Genomic DNA, 19,210 nt, shown 5'->3' with positions numbered 1-19,210 from the left:
GGAAACGACCGTAATCAAGCATGTCTTCACTAGCTGGCATTACCTTTGAACGAATACCAAAGTTTGAAGACTATGGCAACGCATTAATATCTCCATTGCCCCATTGATGTTGGTTAAGCCACCAAGCGAGAGAAGGGACAAATATTTCAATGAAAGAATTTCAGGATGTATTTGTCCCTCTAGATTATTTGACGCCAAATTAATAGCTTTTAGGAACTGGCATGAATAAAGGCTTGTTGGAAATGTACTAGTAAATTGGTTTCCACGTAGGTCAAGTTTACTGAGGTGACTAAGTTTCGAGAAATTGACCATGCAAATATCCGCTTCAAAGTTGTTGCCTGCGATATGTATTTCCACAAGGTTAGTGCAATTCATCAATGATGGGGGCAAAGAACTTTCAAAATGGTTGTGATCAAGAGCCAAGTGTTTCAATTTGGAGAGCTTTCCAAAATGGAGAGGGAGCACACCACTCAATTGATTAAAAGAGGGGTCAAGGATTGCTAGGTTGGTGAGGTTGAAAATTTTCTCACTTATGGCTCCATGGAGTGAAATGGAAGGGAAGGCAATCTCTTCAAGTTTGGTGGCATTGTAGATATCTTTCAGGAGTGGCCCTGAGAGGTTATTGTTACTAGCACGGAAAATGTGTAGTTTTGAACCCTCCCTGAGTCCAAGAGAAATTTTACCTTTGAATGCATTGAGGGAAAAATCCAACAGCCTAATCAAGGGAGAAGAACGAAGACATATGGAGGATGGGATCAAACCTGAGAAGCTATTGTTGTGGACGTTGAAACTAGTTAAATTTTGAGCTTGTCAAAAGAATGATGATGGAATTGCACCATGGAAGCGATTGCTTGACAAGTCCAACGTCTGGATATTATGGGATGGCAGAGAAAATGGTAGCTTTCCAAAAAGAAGATTAAAGCTCAAATCAAGGATCTCAAGACGATTCAAAGACAAGAAGAATTCAGTTCCAAGTTGTTCGGAAAGAGAGATTCAAGTGGGTGAGGTGTGTGAGATTTCCAAGTGATGATGACGAGGGGAAAATAGCTCCTTTGAGACCTTTGGAGGATAAGAGCAAGGGGGTGACCAAACCATCCTTATTACAAGTGATGCCCTTCCAACGGGAACAGTTAACCAAAGTCAAATTTAAAGGACTAGAAGATAGGGTGGAGGCGAAGGACAAAAGAGAGGCGCGCTCAGTTTGGTTGCATGCATGAACATTTGTAGAGATGATGTGAGAGAATAAAAGGATGAGAAGGAAGCCATGAGCCATTGGGTTGGAAAGTAAGCTGCTCTAGCTTAGATATGTTTCTTTACATTCGGAATCCTCAAAGTTTGGGAATACATAGAGCAACTAAATGCCTACATAATCTGAAGTTCTTTTCTGTCTTCGTTTTAGCTTGAAGACGAAGAAACACTAAAGCTCGAAAACGCTAGCGGCAAACATCACAGCAAACTAAAAAATTGGCAAACAACCATAGCCATACACATGTTCCAAACCCCTCTATGAAGCGACACCGAATGTTGGTTTTCGTATGCACGTGCCGTTTAGTACTATCAACATTTCGTGTTCGGTGTACCAAAACCTGAATTAACTCAATCGAACGAGTATTTTAAACATATATATTTAACATTATTTTAAAATGCAAATAGAAATTATCTATTTTTTGTCTAAGTGAGCGTCACCTAGGTAGTTTTAGGCATTGTTTCTTATTTTTTAAATGCCTAGGAATTAACCTTGGAGGTTGCCAGCCGCCTAACGTCTAAACGGCGCCATAGCGGCCCTAAGCAGGGCCTTTTAAAAAAACGTTTCAAAGTCTACAACGGGCCATATTTTGCAAATTTGCCCTAGATGAAGACAACAACATTCAAAAGAACTAATGTCATTCCTTCAAGGTAATTGAAAAAAGAACATAACATTTGAATTTGGGGGAGTATAGCGAAAATGCGGTTGCAAATTTGCCCTAGATGAAGACAACAACTTTCAAAAGAACTAAAGCCTTTCCTGTTAGGTAATTGAAAAAGGAACATAACATTTGAATTTTGGGGAGTACAGCTAAAATACTGTGAAAGTGACGCCTAGAAATCCAGAGTACTTGACCAAAAAAACAAGTTGTTTTTTCCCTAAAATTATTATTTTTTATCGTTAGTCAAATCAATCCCTTTAGAGGAAATTATAATCAAGGTTCATCAACTTTAATCCAAAGTAATGATTACTCAACTAAAAATTCATGACCAATAGTCATTTAAATCCTCAAAATGTGCAGCTATGGTCATTTTCATCAAATCCGTCAGAACTTTCACTAAAACGAGTCATGTTGAAAGTTTAATCATTACTACAATTAGGTTAAAGTTGAGGAATTTATGCTCCAATTGGGTTAAAATTGAGGGACCATTTCTCCAATTGGGTTAAAGTTAAGGGACCATTTGTACAATATTTCCATTTAGTTTCCCATATTTTCTCCTTGATTATGACCTCACGTGCTTGGCGTACGACTCATTTTGACGGAAGTTTTAACAGAGTTGACGAAAAGGACCATAGGTACACGTTTTGATGAGTTAAGAGACCAATTGTAATGAATTTTTAGTTAAGGGACCATTGCCCTAATTGGGTTATAGTTGAGAGACAATTGCTACAATTTTCTCATCCCATTATTAGATCACAATATTTTATTATTTACTAATTCAATTTTATAATTTTATTATTTATTATGAATCAACATCTTTAAAGTAAATGACAAGTTTCAAGAACCCACGGGTTTCATCAACATCATTTTCTAATTTTTTTTAGGGTAAAGTATTGATTTAGTCCTTGAATTACCACTTAAGTGAAAATTAGGTCCTTTAATTAATTTTCGGTAAAATAAGTCCCTAAATTCATTAAAGATTGCTAATTTCATGCCTACGATTATATTCAAAGTTGTTTTATCCAATTTTTTGTTAACTTAAGTCACTTGACATACATTATAGTGTAATACCATCATTTTCTCACCTATAAGCCCTTAACATTTTATATAGGTTGTGAATCTAACGTCTAATTTATCCTCCAAGTTAACCTCATACACTATTTCGTTATGAAAAATTACCAATTTACCCTTCAATGTGTATCACATGCAAATAACGTGACTTAAGTTGACAAAAGATATAGTAGCTTCAATTCTAATATTAGGGATGTAATTGGTAGATTTTTATAATTCAAGGATTGATTTTTTTGAAAAAAATAGTTTAGAAACCTAATTTTCACTAAATTTTTTCACTCCGTTCTCTCTAAAAGAATGCAATTATTTCGAGAATACGAGTAAATCACATAAGTTTCAATAATAGTTATTATGTGTAGTATAATATGATATGTTTATCTATCTATCTATCTATATAAAGTGAGAGCCCAAAACAGTGAAGCTTTCCAAAATGCCGAAAATGTCCCTTTATTTCCTTCACAATCAAAACTCAAAAACTTCAAAAAAGAGGATAGACAGGTGAAAAAGCATCACTGCACAAAAAAACTGTATTGAAAAAAAACAAACAAAAACATTTAAATAGTGAGAGAAAAACAAATAAAAAATATATATACAAAAAGAAAAAGAAAAATAATAAATAATAAAAATAGCTCAAACGGAAAAGTTGGAAAATAAATAAAAAATAATAAAAATGTTTTAAAAGTTAAAAAAAAAAAAATGGAAAGAGAACGCCTACGTGATGATCCCTAAAAATGACCGAGAAAATAGGGTCCAACCGTTAGCAGTTTTCTCTAAATAACGCACACGATTTGATCTAATTTTCAGTGGAAAGTTCAATAATAATGTGGAGCAAAAAATAATCAAGAAAATTATGGAAATGACATGTGGACTTTTGAATGAAAATGATAAAATTACCCTCAAGTCATATCATGATTTCCATTTGCATGCAACTGACAATAACGGAAATCAAGAAAGAGATAAAGGTGATCAAAATACTATTTAATCAAATCATTCTCATCACTTCTCATCAAATCCTTATTCAAAAGGTAACTCCTAATTTTTTTATTTAATTTAGGATTAATTGTCATGTTAATTGCAAGATATTATTTCACATAATATCTTGAACTAGGCACAGTTTACAAAAAAATTTCTTTTTCAACTCTTAGTTTTATGGTTTTTCAAGAATAATTTCTTGAACTAGGCACAGTTTACAAAAAAATATAGGAAGGGTCTTTGAAGCACATTTACGGAGATTGATTCGTGTGTTGGATGTGTAAATTGAAAACCCACGCGGAGATATTTCATAACTTACCTTCAGAATGTGGTGCCAAGCTTCGATTGGCTATATTTCTCAACTCATGTTTTATGTTCCTTAGCATACAAAGTTATTTTGCTACAGGTTGGGTTTCTGTTTTATGGTAATGGTTGTTTCATTGTTTGAGCATGTCAAGATAGAATGAAAATTTTAAGGGTATTTCAAAATACAAGTGTTTAATATCATATAATTGATATATGTTGAAAACATTAACAGTTGAGAACATTAGCAGTTGAAAATATTGGTAATGTTGAAACCATTGGCAGTTTAATGAATGCCCACATAAGTTTTTCAATACCCACACAAAGCGATGTAGATTTTGGAAATAAAGGTGATCATATTTTCAAGGTCATGTGATGTAAATTTCAAATTGTAAGAACCTGTTTGTATGGAGCCGCTCTATAAATAGAGCACTCCGACTGCAGTTAAAGGATATAGAAAGAATACAGAGAAGAAAGAAAAGATTAATAACTTCAATATCTATTCCTCTCTCTTTTATTTGTCATCCTCTTGCGCTATAGGTTCAGTGTGATATTTTACACCTGCTTCGTTCCTGTCACTAGTAAAGGTTATCTCTCTAGCTTTAACATATTTATAACACGTTATCAGCACGAGTCTCTAAAACCTAACAATTTCTCATTTCTCTTCACCGAACGAAAGAAAGGAAAAAATGTTTCCTCTAAGGTTTTTACTGTTCATCTTCTTCCTCTACCTTAACTGCACGATATACCCTCGCGACGAACTGTTTGCTCCATGCCCGCTTCTAGTCCTCAACCTAACAGTTACATATATCTTTGATTTCTTGTTTGGTGTAGATCTTGATTACTAACCCAATATTTATTTATGTTGATTTTACTGCAATCCAAGATGGTGCGGTACAATCGCCCATCTTGAACTGCAAATTTAATCTTACTGCGATCCAAGATGGTGTGGTACCATCGCCTATCTTGAACTGCAGATCTAAATTTACTGCAATTTTAGGTGGTGCGGTATAATCGCCCACCCTACCCTGCATATTTAAATTTGCATGCTGTTTATTTTCATTGCAATTTTAGGTGGTGTGGTATAATCGCCCACCCTGCTATGCGTATTTAAATTTTTTCTGCTACTGCAGTGGTGCAGAATAATCGCTTATCCTATGTTATATTATAATGAGAATGGTGCGGTACAATCGCCCTCCTCATTCATCTTAAAAATCTTGAGCCTGAAGTTTCGAATGCTTTTCATTTTGGCCAGAAGTTCTAACACTATATTCCTCCAGGAATACATATTATTGCAATTTCTTACACATCTCGTTTTCTTTCAAAAAAGAAAATGGCGAACTTGACGAAGCTTGATTTTACTGCCCTGGACATTACTGGGAAGATTTACCTTACCTGGGTACTGGATACTAAGATCCATCTGGAAGCAAGGAATCTTGGAGATACCATTAGGGAAGAGAACAGCTCATCATCTCAAGATCGAGCGAAAGCCATGATCTTTATTCGTCACCATCTTGATGAGGGACTAGAGAGCGAGTACTTAACGGTTGAAGATCCGTTAGCCCTATGGAAGACTTTGAGAAACAGATACAATCACCAGACAACAGTGATTCTTCCAATAGCTCGTTATGAATGGACTCACCTAAGGATCCAGGATTTCAAGTCAGTGGCAGAGTACAATTCTGCGCTTTTCAGAATTACATCTCAGATGAAGCTCTGTGGGGGTACTATTACTGAGGAAGATTTGCTGGACAAGACTTTCAGCACATTTCATGCCTCTAATGTGCTCCTGCAGCAGTAGTATAGAGCGTGAGGCTTCACTGAATACAACCAGCTGATATCTGTGCTCTTGGTAGCTGAACAAAACAATGAGCTCCTGATGAAAAATCATCAGTCACGACCTACTGGATCTGCACCATTCCCAGAAGTGAATGTTGTTTCCCTCGAAATGAACGCCACATCCTCTGGTGGCGATAATCATAAACGAGGACGTGGCCACAAGCGATGTCGGTGGAACAGGAAAGACAAAAACCATGGTGGTCAGTTTCACAACCAGGTTCCAAAACATAATTCAAGCCAGAGTTTTAAAAATGTGAATCAGCACAAAGGCAAAGCTCACATGAACAATGCTCCCAGGAACTCTAAAGGAGCATGCCATAGGTATGGTGGCAATGGGCATTGGGTGCGTACTTGTCGTACCCCAAAACATCTTGTGAATCTATATCAAGCCTCCCTCAAGGAGAAGGGTGTCGAGACTAATTTTCTCGACTAGACTAAACCAATGGATATACTTAATCCAGTGTGCGACTTATCAAGGCAGTTGAACACAACTCACCTAAATGTTTCGAACTTCATTGTGGAAAGGGGGAATGCAGTGTATCGGTCCGTCTGAATCATTTATGTTTGATGTACTTTTATAATGCTGAACTTGTAGTTTAAAACTAGCATTTCAGATTCAATAAAAGTGGCATGTAAATTTCCTGTTATAAACTCGGATTCCCTTACTCAGAGAGCATGGATAAAAACTATGGTCATTCTCAAAACATGAGAAATGGCGAAGATATTTGTCTTGCAGATTGCGCAACTAAGCATACAATACTTCGAGATCGAAAGTATTTCTCAAGATTGATGCTTACAAAAGTAAGGGTAACAACAATATCAGGACCTTCAGATGTAATTAAAGGCTTAGGGAAAGCCTAGATTATGTTACCAAATGGAACAATATTGTCCATACAGAATGCGTTGTACGCTACTCGATCTACTCGAAATTTGTTGAGTTTCAAAGACATATGTTTAAATGGATACCATATTAAAACGTAAAGTGCAGAAAATGTGGAGTATCTATGCATTACCTCTAATGATACCCAGAAGCGTATATTGGAAAAATTGCATGGTTTGTCGAGTGGATTGTATTATACATACATAATGACAGTTGAATCACATACTATCATGAACCAGAAGTTCATTGATTCAAAAGTTTACATGCTTTGGCATGATCATCTGGGTCATCCAGGATCTACCATGATGCATAAAATCATTACCAACTCTAATGGACATCCATTATTGAGCAGACACATTGCTATCTCAAATGATAACCCTTGCAAGGCTTGTTCTCAAGGAAAGTTGGTAATTAGATCATCATAACTAAAGGTTGATGCTGAATCCCCATCATTTTTGCAAAGAATTCAAGGGGATATTTGTGGACCTATTCAACCATTTTGTGGACCATTTCGATATTTTATCATTTTGGTTGATGCATCTACCAGATGGTCACATGTTCGTCTCTTGTCTACTTAAAATGTAGCTTTTGCGAGACTTCTTGCTCAGATAATTAAATTACGAGCACAGTTCCCAGATTACCCCATTAAGTCAATCTGACTTGATAATGCTGGTGAATTTACGTCTCAAACCTTTGATGATTACTGCATGACATTGGGCATTGATGTTGAACATCTTGTTCCTCATATTCATACTTAAAATGGTCTAGCAGAAGCATTGATCAAGCGGCTTCGGTTAATAGCTCACACTCTGCTCATGAAAACAATATTGCCAGTTTTTACATGGGGACATGCCATCTTACATGTTGCATCATTGGTTCGATTGAGACCTATAGCCAACCACCAATACTCCTCAGTACAACTCGTGTTTGAACATTAGCCAAACATTTCACATTTATGAGTTTTTGGTTGTGATGTTTATGTGCCTATTGCACCCCCCTCAATGCACTAAAATGGGACCTCAGCGTAGACTAAGAATTTATGTGGGTTTTGATTCACTATCTATCATTAGATATTTGGAACCCTTGACAGGTGATATGTTTATAGCTCGTTTTGCTGATTGTCACTTTGATGAGACAGTCTTCCAGTTGTAAGGGGGAGAAAAGACCCTTACAGAAGAACGGAAAGAGCTGACATAGGTTGTTCCCACCTTGTCTCATTTTGATCCACGTAGCACTCAATGTGAAAATGAAGTGAAAAGGATTGTTTATCTTTAAAGCATTGCCAATCAAATTCCAAATGCATTTATTGATGCTATGAAAGTGACAAAATCACATATACCAATTGCAAATGCACATGCAAGGATTGATGTCCCTGTTGGACAAAATAAAGTGGCAGCGAATTATTGATCTGGTGCACGCCTGAAGCGTGTTAGACCCCCAGCTGGTTCAAAAGATTCAACCCCTCGAAAGAGAAAGACAAGGGCACAGCTGAATCCAAATGAAATCATTCAAGAAGAGAGAATGAATGACAAATCTACAATTCATGATTCTGGACTTCCAGAAAAAGAAAATATCCTTGATGAGACACATGCCCCTGAAGAAACAACAGTACATGAGAGCAAAGAAATCTCCATAACTTATGCATGAACGAATGAATTGTAGGATCAGAATGAAATAATCATCGACGGTATGTTCGCATTCGTAGTAGCCACTAAAATCATATTAAGTGATGATATTAAGCCCCGCTCCATTGATGAATGTAAACAGTGAAAAGATTGGCTTAAGTGGAAAGATGCAATCTAGGCAGAATTAAATTCCTTGGAAAGGCGAAATGTTTTTGGACCAGTAGTCCAAACCTCACCTGGTGTAAACCCCGTGGGTTACAAATGGGTATTCACAAGGAAACGCAATGAGAAAAACGAGATTGCAAGATATAAACCACGACTCGTTGCACAAGGTTTTTCGCAAAGACCTGGAATTGATTATGGGGAGACATACTCTCCTATAATGGACGCAATTACGTTCCGTTACTTAATAAGTTTAGTGGTTTCAGAAAAGGGGACATGTGACTTATGGATGTCATCACCGCATATCTATATGGAGAATTGGATACTGACATATATATGAAAGTCGCCTGAAACAACTAACAAATCACGAGGTATGCTCTCGATCAAATTAAGGCGATCATTGTATGGGCTAAAACAATCTGGACGAATGTGGTATAATCGTCTCAATGAGTATTTGATCAAAGAATGGTATATCAACAATGTCATTTGCCATTGTGTGTTCATTAAGAAATCAAACTCTGGATTTGCTACAGTGACAGTATATGTCGATGATATGAACCTAGTTGGAACCTCTGAAGAGCTCAATAAAATTGTTGAATATCTGAAAAGCAAATTTGAAATGAAAGACCTTGGGAAAATAAAATATTGTCTCAGCCTGCAGATCGAGCATTGTGCTAGTGGAATTTTGGTCCACCAATCAGCTTATATTGAAAAAATCCTTAAGCGATTTGGCATGGACAAGGCTTATCCACTCAGCACGCCAATGGTCGTTCGTTCTCTGGACATTAAGAAAGATCCATTATGTCTAAAAGAAGATGATGAACTGGTCATTGGTCCAGAAGTACCATATTTGAGTGCAATAGGTGCTTTGTTGTATTTAGCACAATCTACCAGACCAAACAATTCATGTGGTCTAACTTCAAAGACAGACAATCCAACTGTCATTCATGAAGATAATGCAGCCTGTGTTGGCCAAATGAAGGAAGGATTCATTAAGGGCGATAAGACTAAACACATATCTCCAAAGTTTTTCAGCGCACATGAGCTTCAGAAGGTTAAAGTTATTGAAGTCAGACAAATCCATTCTAATGAAAATCTGGTAGATTTGTTCACCAAATCTCTACCAAAATGCACGTTTCAAAAGTTAGTGCAAAGTATCGGATTACGTCGACTTACCAAACAGTTGAATTTGGAGAATGCGGAATCAGGGGATATATATATCAAGGGGAGCACCCATGATACATGCTTGTTGTACTCTTTTTCTTTCGATTAGGATTTTTCCCACTGGGTTTTTCCTATCAAGGTTTTAACAAGGCAACATAAGCATATTTAACAATATATCAACAATCCAGTAAAAGTTGTACTCTTTTTCCTTCGCTATGGTTTTTTCCCACTGGGTTTTTCCAAGCAAGGATTTAACGAGGCAACTAATGTTGATATGTGGGCATCCAAGGGAGAGTGTTGAAAACATTAATAGTTGAAAACATTAGCAGTTGAAAACATTGTCAATGTTGAAACCGTTGGCAGTTTAATGAATGCCCACATAAGTTTTTCAATACCCACACAAAGCGATGTAGACTTTGGAAATTAAGGTGATCATATTTTCAAAGTCATGTGATGTAAATTTCAAACTGTAAGAACCTGTTTGTATGGAGCTGCTCTATAAATAGAGCGCTCAGACTGCAGTTAAATGATATAGAAAGAATACAGAGAAGAAAGAAAAGATTAATAACTTCAGTATCTATTCCTCCCTCTTTTATTTGTCATCCTCTTGTGCTATAGCTTCATTGTGATATTTTACACCTGCTTCGTTCCTGTCACTAGTAAAGGTTATCTCTCTAACTTTTACATATTTATAACAATATAGATATTTTCCTATACTTAACTGTTATTCCAAATGCTTTTTATACTGACTCTTTATTATCAAATTCAAGGTCTTTAATTTCTATTCAACCGTTTCATTCCAACACTCATATTGCATCCAATAATATAACTTTATAACGTTATTGATTAGTATTGAAATTTGAGGGTTTGATTTCCTAACGTTTTCAACCTTATATATATACTTGTTAATCTCTATTGCCTAGAATGAAAATTACAATCATCTCCCCTTCTTTCTTCTTCTTCTATCCTTTTGGTCCATATTCTTGAAAGCTTTATCATATTCTCACTCTCTCCATACTAAAGGAAAGAATCAAGTTGTTCACTTGATCCATGTATTGCAAGTGTACGCTTACAAGGATCATAGGTTGTTGTATTTTGGAGGGTAGGGTGTCATAACCTGCTACACCGAGACATTGTCTTAGAGGGGCGAAATCTACTCTTAAGGACAAGGATTACACGCCTCAACCTAAAATCTTGTTCTAATCAAGTAACACCTTGAAAATTTTAAATACATGAATTACATATTCATCATCAGGAATATGTGGAAAGAATCGAGAATTTATATTAATTTATTGAGTTTAGTCTTAAATTAAACTAGTTATGAAGTTTGGAATTTAGGAATTAATTATTTAAAATCCGTAGACCTTTTGAGATCACAATTTATATTTTTGAATAGAGCCTGATCTCATCAACGCGTAGGCGCAAACCGTTCGTGAAATGGAGTTATAACGAAAGAGTTATTAACGTTTAAAATCAAGGCTATTTTGGTAATTTTATTTCTATTTAGAAGGCTCTAGAAATCTGGAGCCATAAGTTATGCCGCATGTGTTGCTGTGATTGAAGAGAAAAAAAAATGATGGATGGTTGTGATTAAAAGAAAATAATAGGAATGAAGAAAATAAAGAAGGAATTGGAAGAGGCTGACCAATGGGGAGAGAGAACCGGGAGGAGAAAGGAGAGAAAAGAGAAACGGAGGATCGGGACCTGGGTCTTGGTGACCCGACTTGATCAGCACCCATACATAATTTTCGACGGGTTTTCACCCATTTTTCCGGTGAATTACATCAAACAAACACTTGGAAACCCCTTCACGACCTCCCTCTTCCTATCACATCCCAAAAATATAGGGATTTGGGCTTTAAATCGGGAGAAACCGCACGGTGGGGTGCGGCGGGTGTGTGTTCAAATCAACTAAATCTAAAGCAAACTACATCCATCTCCACCACCATTAGACTCCCCTTGAGGTCTGGAACAATGCTTAAACAATGGTCAGGGTGGCGGAGCACTAGAGGTGACGTTTGAAGCCACCCATTTATAGGGTTTACGGCGGGTTCAAGGCAAGTTGGAGCCTTTCCAAGCCAAATTGGACTTGGCTGTAGGTATAAAGTTTGTTCTACTATTTGAGATCTTTATTTCTATAATTTTTGGAAATTTTTAGGAATAGTTGAATTTCCGGCGAGCCGGGGTGGCCAACCGCCACCCGGGGCGGCGGGTGCTGAGGCACACGGCCAGGGTGCTGAGGCGCACGGCCAGGGAGCTAACATTGTGTTTTTATGCGAATTTCGTTATTCTAATTATGCTTTTGAGACCTAACTGCAGTGGTTTGAATATTAATACGATTGTGGTATATGTTGGATTAAATGAATATATTCAGATTTGGTTTAAATTTTCGAAATGTGAACTACGAATGACTTGATCCCTGTTTAGGGTACCTAGGCAGCCTAACGAGATGTTAGATGCAGCCATACAACAAGTGAGATTAAATAATCAAGAATTAATATTTAGGTGGAATTTTGATCTAAGAGAAGAAATGGTTCTAAATTGGAAGTGAAATTGTATGTTTTGGTAAATGATTAATGGTTATGGATTACGTGGGATGAAGGAAATTATTTGGAGAATGATGACTAATGATAGTGAATTCAAATGTTAATTTAAAGATATGTTTTGACATTTAAGAAAATATGGATAGATTGTAAGAATTCTAATTATTGACTTAGAGGAATATGATTAATGGAAATAAATTAACTATGATGGTAAGTTGAGCCTACTATAATTAACTCCCGAAAACATATATTTCGAGGGCGGGGTGTTACATGGAGAGCCACATAGTTTTGAATTTCCCTCAAATGCCGAAGCATTGAAACTTTGGAGCTGAGTGCTTGTTGGGATTGGTCCTTCAAGATTATTGTACGAGACATTGATAGATTTTAAGAAATTAAGGCTTGCCAATGACAATAGGATGCTTCCATACAAATAATTCATGGAGAGGTACAAATTCTTTAGATTTTTTATGTTGGATATTTGTTCTGGAATGTTGTCAGAAAAGTAGTTGCCACTAAGATCCAAGGTTTGGACAAGGTGTATTTGGCCGATCTCAGTAGGTGTTTTGCAATGAATGTGAATGAGAGATAGGTTTATTGTTTGTGGAAAGTTGGACAATCTTCACAGGTAATTTATGCCTTCAACGGTGAAGAGAGGCAGGTCAATATAATCGTCTGCTTGAGTTGTGGTCGATTCATGTACCAACCTTGGTAGTCCACAAAATTCTATTGGAAATTCACTGGAAATTTGATTGTCTGCCAAGCTCAAGAATAAGAGTTTGGGGAAAATCCCCAACGATCTAGAAATTGGCCCTGTAATTCTGCTACCTACCAAGCCCAAGATCTCTACAGTCTTAAGTTTTGATAACCATAAAGATATTTGACCAGTGAAATCACAATAAAAAAACTCAAATATCGAAGATTTTGGAAACCACCGATACCAACCATGCCTTCATCAGTTGGCATTTCCTCGCCTTTGAACGAATACAAAAAGAATGCATTAATATCTTCATTGCCCCAGTAATGTTGGTTAAGCCACTTAGTGAGAGAAAGGACAAAGATTTTAATGAAAGAATTTGAGGTTGTATTTGTCCCTCTAAATTATTTGCAGCCAAACGAATAACTTTTAGGGACTGACATGAATAAAGGCTTGTTGAAAATGTACCAGTAACGTTGTTTCGACATAGGTAATGTTTATTGAGGTGACTAAGTTTCGAGAAATTGAGCATGGAGATATCTCCTTCCAAGTTGTTGGCTGCCATATGTATTTCTACAAGGTTTGTGCAATTCATCAACGACACATGGGGGCAAAGAAATGATGCGTAAAATAACTAAACACACAAATGAAACCCTTTTTTTATCAATTGTAGCAAAGTATGTAAGTAGGGATCGTTCTAAACCGGGGATTATGAGGGATTGCTAAACACTTGAAAACGTAAAAACAAAGTTTAAGACACTAAACTAGACTCAAAGAATGCAAAACTAAAATTTAAAACACTAAAACAAACCAAAAGACTCAAAACAGCAACCAAAAGACTCAAAACTGCCTTAAAAACACTTTCTGGGCAGTTTTGAACTCTAACACATATCTGAACGAAATTGGGTTATAACTTGTATCAAAACACTTAAAAACACAAACTAAAACACTTTCTAACTAATCTAGGACTTCAAAATAAAGGGGAGATTGGTTTTGACGAAATTGAAAACAAAACACAAACTTTGTAATTAAAACAGATTGTAAAACGAATTGTGAGTTTAAATGGATGATGGATTAGTTAGAGGCTCTTTCTCCACACATGACACGTATGCAAACGACTCGATTTCCAGTTATTCCTTCATAGAATTATGAACGACATTGCCCCAAATTAATCGTGACATCACTAGCTAATTCTCAGATTTCCCTTTTATTATTGGATTGGATGGCATCATTCGACAACCCAAAGCATTCTTCAAAGGTCCCCTACATGACATCATAATAGAGATACGATCAAAGATCATTACGTTCAATGAAAACCATAAGCAATGACAAAGCACTTGCAACTATGACATCATGTCACTCATGCTAGGAATTGAACTTAACGCGATTGTGACTAGCAACCTTCACTACATATGAATATAAGTTTGTAACGATTATGTGAAACATCCTTATACTCTAGCATCATATTTATGCATGCCAATTAAGTGTCGACCCCTAATTAACAAACATAAATAAGTTATTAATCAAGTAGTTAAGCCAATTGCATTCACGATTCAAGAATTCATAACTGGAATTTATCAAATCAAATTGCACACATAGTCATGACTTTGAAATCACCCCTAACCGATAGGGGTTTTAGCCACTCATGTTCATAGAAAAACGAAAGGGAAAGAAATTACACATTGAAATCATGAAACGAATTACACCTAGAATGCACCAACAATGCAACTTGGACATCCAAGGATCCTCCATTCTTCCTCCTTGCTGCAACGCACAAGTGGGTGAGTTTTGGGGAGTATGGATGGTGTAGAAGGGTGGAAAGGTGTTTAGGATGGATGTATGGTGCGGCTAGGAGTGTTTGGGGTCAAAAACTATGGAGAATGGTGAAGGATGGGTGCGGCAAAGGGAGGTGGGATGGTTTCTGCGTGAATGGGAATGAATGTCTCCTCTTTGGCTGCACAAAGGGAGTTTATTTAAAGGATTTCAGGAATTAAAACCCTAGGTTATTTAGGTAATCAGAAATTAAGTCTAAGGCTTCTAGAACTAGGAAACAAAATCAGAAAATTAAAAGAAAGGCAAGGGAATATGCGGCAAGGTCCTAAAACACATTAGGAATGTGTTTTAATGCATAAAATCAGGAAACAACCCTCTCCCTTGCACGGCAAGGAAGAGTAATGGGCAAGGTGTGTGCGGCATGGACTTAGGAAGGTCTAAATGTCCTAAAACTAATGGGAGATGGCTTCCTTGCACGGCAAGGGAATGGGAAAGGTGCGGCAAAGGTCCCTAAGAGTTCTAGGGCCTTTGTTTTGTGTCCTCAAATGCATATGAAGTCCTCAAAGTGGCTGGAACGTAAGTTCTTTTAGAATTAGGAAAGGTCAAACCAAAATAGGAAACCTTGGCTTAACTTTCCTACTTCAAGTAGGAATCCTTGTTGGAGTAGGAATCCTTGTTCTTCTAGGAGTCCTCATGTGATTAGGAGTCCATCTTCAATTAGGAATCCTTCGTTGATTAGGAAACCTAATTTCTCCAAGTCTTCAATTACGTCCATTCCTTGTGCTCCGAGCATGTGATAATCATTCCAAGCTCCATTTTGCTCCAAAAGGCTCCAAATTACATCATTTTGCACATTTTGTCCTTGGAATTTGAAAACACACAAAAGTGATTTTAAACACTAAAATAACTAAGGAAACACAACGTAAATGCACGAGAACAAGCCAATTAAGTCGCATAAATATGCTCCTATCAAGAACCTTCAAAATGGTTGTAATCAAGAGCCAAGAGTTTCAATTTGGAGAGCTTTCGAAAATGGAGAGGGAGCACGCCACTCAACTGATTAAAGGAGAGGTCAAGGATTGCGAGGTTGGTGAGGTTGAAGATTTTCTCACTTATGGCACCATGGAGTGAATTGGAAGGAAATGCAATTTCTTCAAGTTTGGTGGCATTGTAGATATCTTTCGGAAGTAACCCTGAGAGGTTATTGTTACTAGCACGAAAAATTTGCATTTGTAAATATTCTTTACATTTCTACACGTTTATCAATGCTCTAACACTGCATGCATTGTAAAAAGAGTGTATCCCACATTGCGCACTCTTAGTTTAATATATTTTGATATGAAAAAGGATAGTTACATTTAATTATTAAGGGGAATAAACATTACCCCTCACAAAACAAGAAAAACAAAATAAGAATAAAATACAAGAAATGAGGGGGGGACATAAACCTTACCCTTCTTGCAAAAGAAAATACAAGAAAAAAAAAGAAGGGACAAGTAAGGGGGATAAACATTACCCCTCATAAAACAATAAAAATAAAATACAGGAAATAAGGGGAGACATAAGCCTTACCCTTCTTATAAAAGAAAATACAAGGAAAAAAAAGGGACATAGACCTAAAGCAAATGGTAATATACATATCCTCGTAGTCTTTGGTATGAAAAGAGAACCAATAAAAAGCACAATCTAGTCTCCTCTAAGCCTTCTTTTCATCATGTTCACACGCACTATAATCATGAAATAAAGCCTATCTTGTACATTGTCAAAGAATTTAAAATATGCATATCTCCATGTCTTCTTAACAATTAAAGAACCACACACTCCCCAAAATCCTACAATGAAACCTAGTGCGGTAAAAATATACAACCATGGAAAATCATGCTCATTGTCCACACCTTGGTTGTTCTTGCTATCTGCATCAATGCCCTTAATTGGTAGACACTCATTTGGAAGTGGAGGGCCACACAGTTTTGAATTCCTCTCAAACGCAGAAGCATCGAAACTTTGGAGCTGAGTGCTTGTTGGGATTGGTCCTTCGAGATTATTGTACGAGACATTGAAGGATCTTAAGAAATTAAGGCTTGCCAATGACAACGGGATGTTTCCAGACAAATGATTCATGGAGAGGCGCAAATTTTCTAGATTTTTGAGGTTGGATATTTGTTCTGGAATGTTGCTGAAAAAATAGTTGCCACTAAGATCCAAGGTTTGGACAAGGTGTATTTGGCCGATCTCAGTAGGTATTCTGCAATGAATGTGATTGAGAGATAGGTCTATTGTTCGTGGAAAGTTGGACAATCTTCGCGGGTAGTTTTTGTCATCAAAGTTGAAGAGATGCAGGTCAATATAATCGTCTGCTTGAGTTTTGGTCGATTCATGTACCAACCTTGGTAGTCCACAAAGTTCTTTTGGAAATTCACCGGAAATTTGATTGTCTGACAAGTTCAAGAATAAGAGTTTGGGAAGAGTCCCCAACGATCTAGGAATTGGCCCTGTAATTCTACTACCTACCAAACCCAAGATCTCTACATTCTTGAGTTTTGATAACCATAAAGGTATTTGACCAGTGAAATCACAATAACAAAAACTCAAATATCGAAGATTTTGGAAACCACCGAAACCAACCATGCCTTCATCAAATGGCATTTCCTCGCCTTTGAAGGAATACAAAAAGATGAGAGTTTGAAGGCTTTTGCAATGCATTAATATTTTCATTGCCCCAGTAATGTTGGTTAAGCCACTTAGTGAGAGAAAGGACAAAGATTTTAATGAAAGAATTTCAGGTTGTATTTGTCCCTCTAAATTATTGTCAGCCAAACGAATAACTCTTAGGGACTGACATGAATAAAGGCTTGTTGGAAATGTACCAGTAAAGTTGTTTCTACGTAGGTCAAGTTTATTGAGGTGGCTAAGTTTCGAGAAATTGAGCTTGGAGATATCTCCTTCCAAGTTGTTGGCTCCCATACGCATTTCTACAAGGTTCGTGCAATTCATCAACGATGGGGGCAAAGAACCTTCAAAATGGTTGTAATCAAGAGCCAAGAGTTTCAAATTGGAGAGCTTTCCAAATTGGAGAGGGAGTACGCCACTCAACTGATTAAAGGAGAGGTCAAGGATTGCGAGGTTGGTGAGGTTGAAAATTTTCTCACTTATGGCTCCATGGAGTGAATTGGAAGGGAATGCAATTTCTTCAAGTTTGGTGGCATTGTAGATATCTTTCGGAAGTAACCCTGAGAGATTATTGTTACTAGCACGAAAAATTTGTAGTTTTGAACAATCTCCGAGTCCAGGAGAAATGTTGCCACTAAATTCATTGTGGGAAAAATCCAACAGCCTAATAAAGGGAGAAGAATGAAGGCATATAGAGGATGGGATCAAACCTGAGAAGGTATTGTGGGTGATGTTGAAACTAGTTAAATTCCAAGCTTGTTGAAAGAATGATATTGGAATTGCACCCTGGAAGCGATTGCTAGACAAACCCAACGTCTGGATATTGTGGGATGGTAGATAAAAAGGTAGCTTTCCAGAAAGAAGATTAAAGCTTAAATCAAGGATCTCAAGATGATTCAAAGACGAGAAGAATTCAATTTCAAGTGATCCGGAAAGTGAATTGTGAGAGAGATTCAAGTGGGTGAGGTGTGTGAGATTTCCTAGTGATGATGATGAGGGGGAAATAGCTCCTTTGAGACCTTTGGAGGATAAGAGCAAATGGGTGACCAAACCATCCTGATTACAAGTGATGCCCTCCCAACAACAACAGTTAACTGAAGTCCACTTTAAAGGGAGAGAAGATAGGGCGGAGGTGAAGGACACAAGAGAGGCGCGCTCAGTTTGGTTGCATGCATGAACATTTGTAGAGATGATGTGAGAGAATAAGAGGATAAGAAGAAAGCCATGAGCCATTGGGTTAGAAAGTAAGCTGGTCTAGCATATAGATATGTTTCTTTACATTCGGAATTCTCAAAGGTATATATAGAGCAACTAATTGCATGTATAATCCGAAGTTCTTTCCCGTCTTCTTCCTTTTAGCCTGCAAACGATGAATCATTAAATGGAAATATTTTTTAAATCAATAAATAATGAAAATGGAAATAATAATACTAAATTAGAATATGTATACTACATTGTCACATAAATATTACTTCAAAACATTAAGAAATAAACATTTGTCTTTCAAGTATTATATACCCCAAAATAATAGCCTAATGAAAAAACATTAGTATATTACTACAAAATACCATATGTTTCAGGATATGCAAAATGAAGGGAGTTACGTT

At 36.8% G+C, this 19,210-nt stretch overlaps 2 protein-coding genes and 1 long non-coding RNA gene across 10 annotated transcripts in view; 2 read left to right on the top strand and 1 right to left on the bottom strand.

Moving 5' to 3' along the window:
- The window catches only part of LOC126614629 (receptor-like protein 2), a 179,565-nt gene that overhangs the window by 46,854 nt on the left and 113,501 nt on the right, over positions 1-19,210 (bottom strand). For 2 of the 8 annotated variants that reach the window (XM_050282276.1, XM_050282277.1), the window contains exon 3: positions 17,320-17,587. In XM_050282276.1, coding sequence (XP_050138233.1) covers positions 17,320-17,587 — 268 coding nt within the window. Of the gene's footprint in view, positions 1-1,059; positions 1,294-16,490; positions 17,085-17,319; positions 17,588-18,622; positions 18,883-19,210 lie in introns of those variants that run through there. The other 6 variants (XM_050282283.1, XM_050282279.1, XM_050282282.1 and 3 more) reach the window with 6 other exon arrangements.
- The window catches only part of LOC126614638 (uncharacterized), a 121,217-nt gene that overhangs the window by 13,342 nt on the left and 88,665 nt on the right, over positions 1-19,210 (top strand). The window lies entirely within an intron of this gene.
- Positions 1-19,210, top strand: part of LOC126614633 (uncharacterized) — a 41,846-nt gene that overhangs the window by 3,449 nt on the left and 19,187 nt on the right. The gene's annotated exons all lie outside the window — the stretch shown is intronic.

The sequence above is a fragment of the Malus sylvestris genome, chromosome 3, assembly GCF_916048215.2.
Source record: "Malus sylvestris chromosome 3, drMalSylv7.2, whole genome shotgun sequence".
Classification (NCBI taxonomy): Eukaryota; Viridiplantae; Streptophyta; class Magnoliopsida; order Rosales; family Rosaceae; genus Malus; species Malus sylvestris.
The sequence above is the reverse complement of the archived record's forward strand: the minus strand, read 5'-3'. Positions and strand labels throughout refer to the sequence as shown.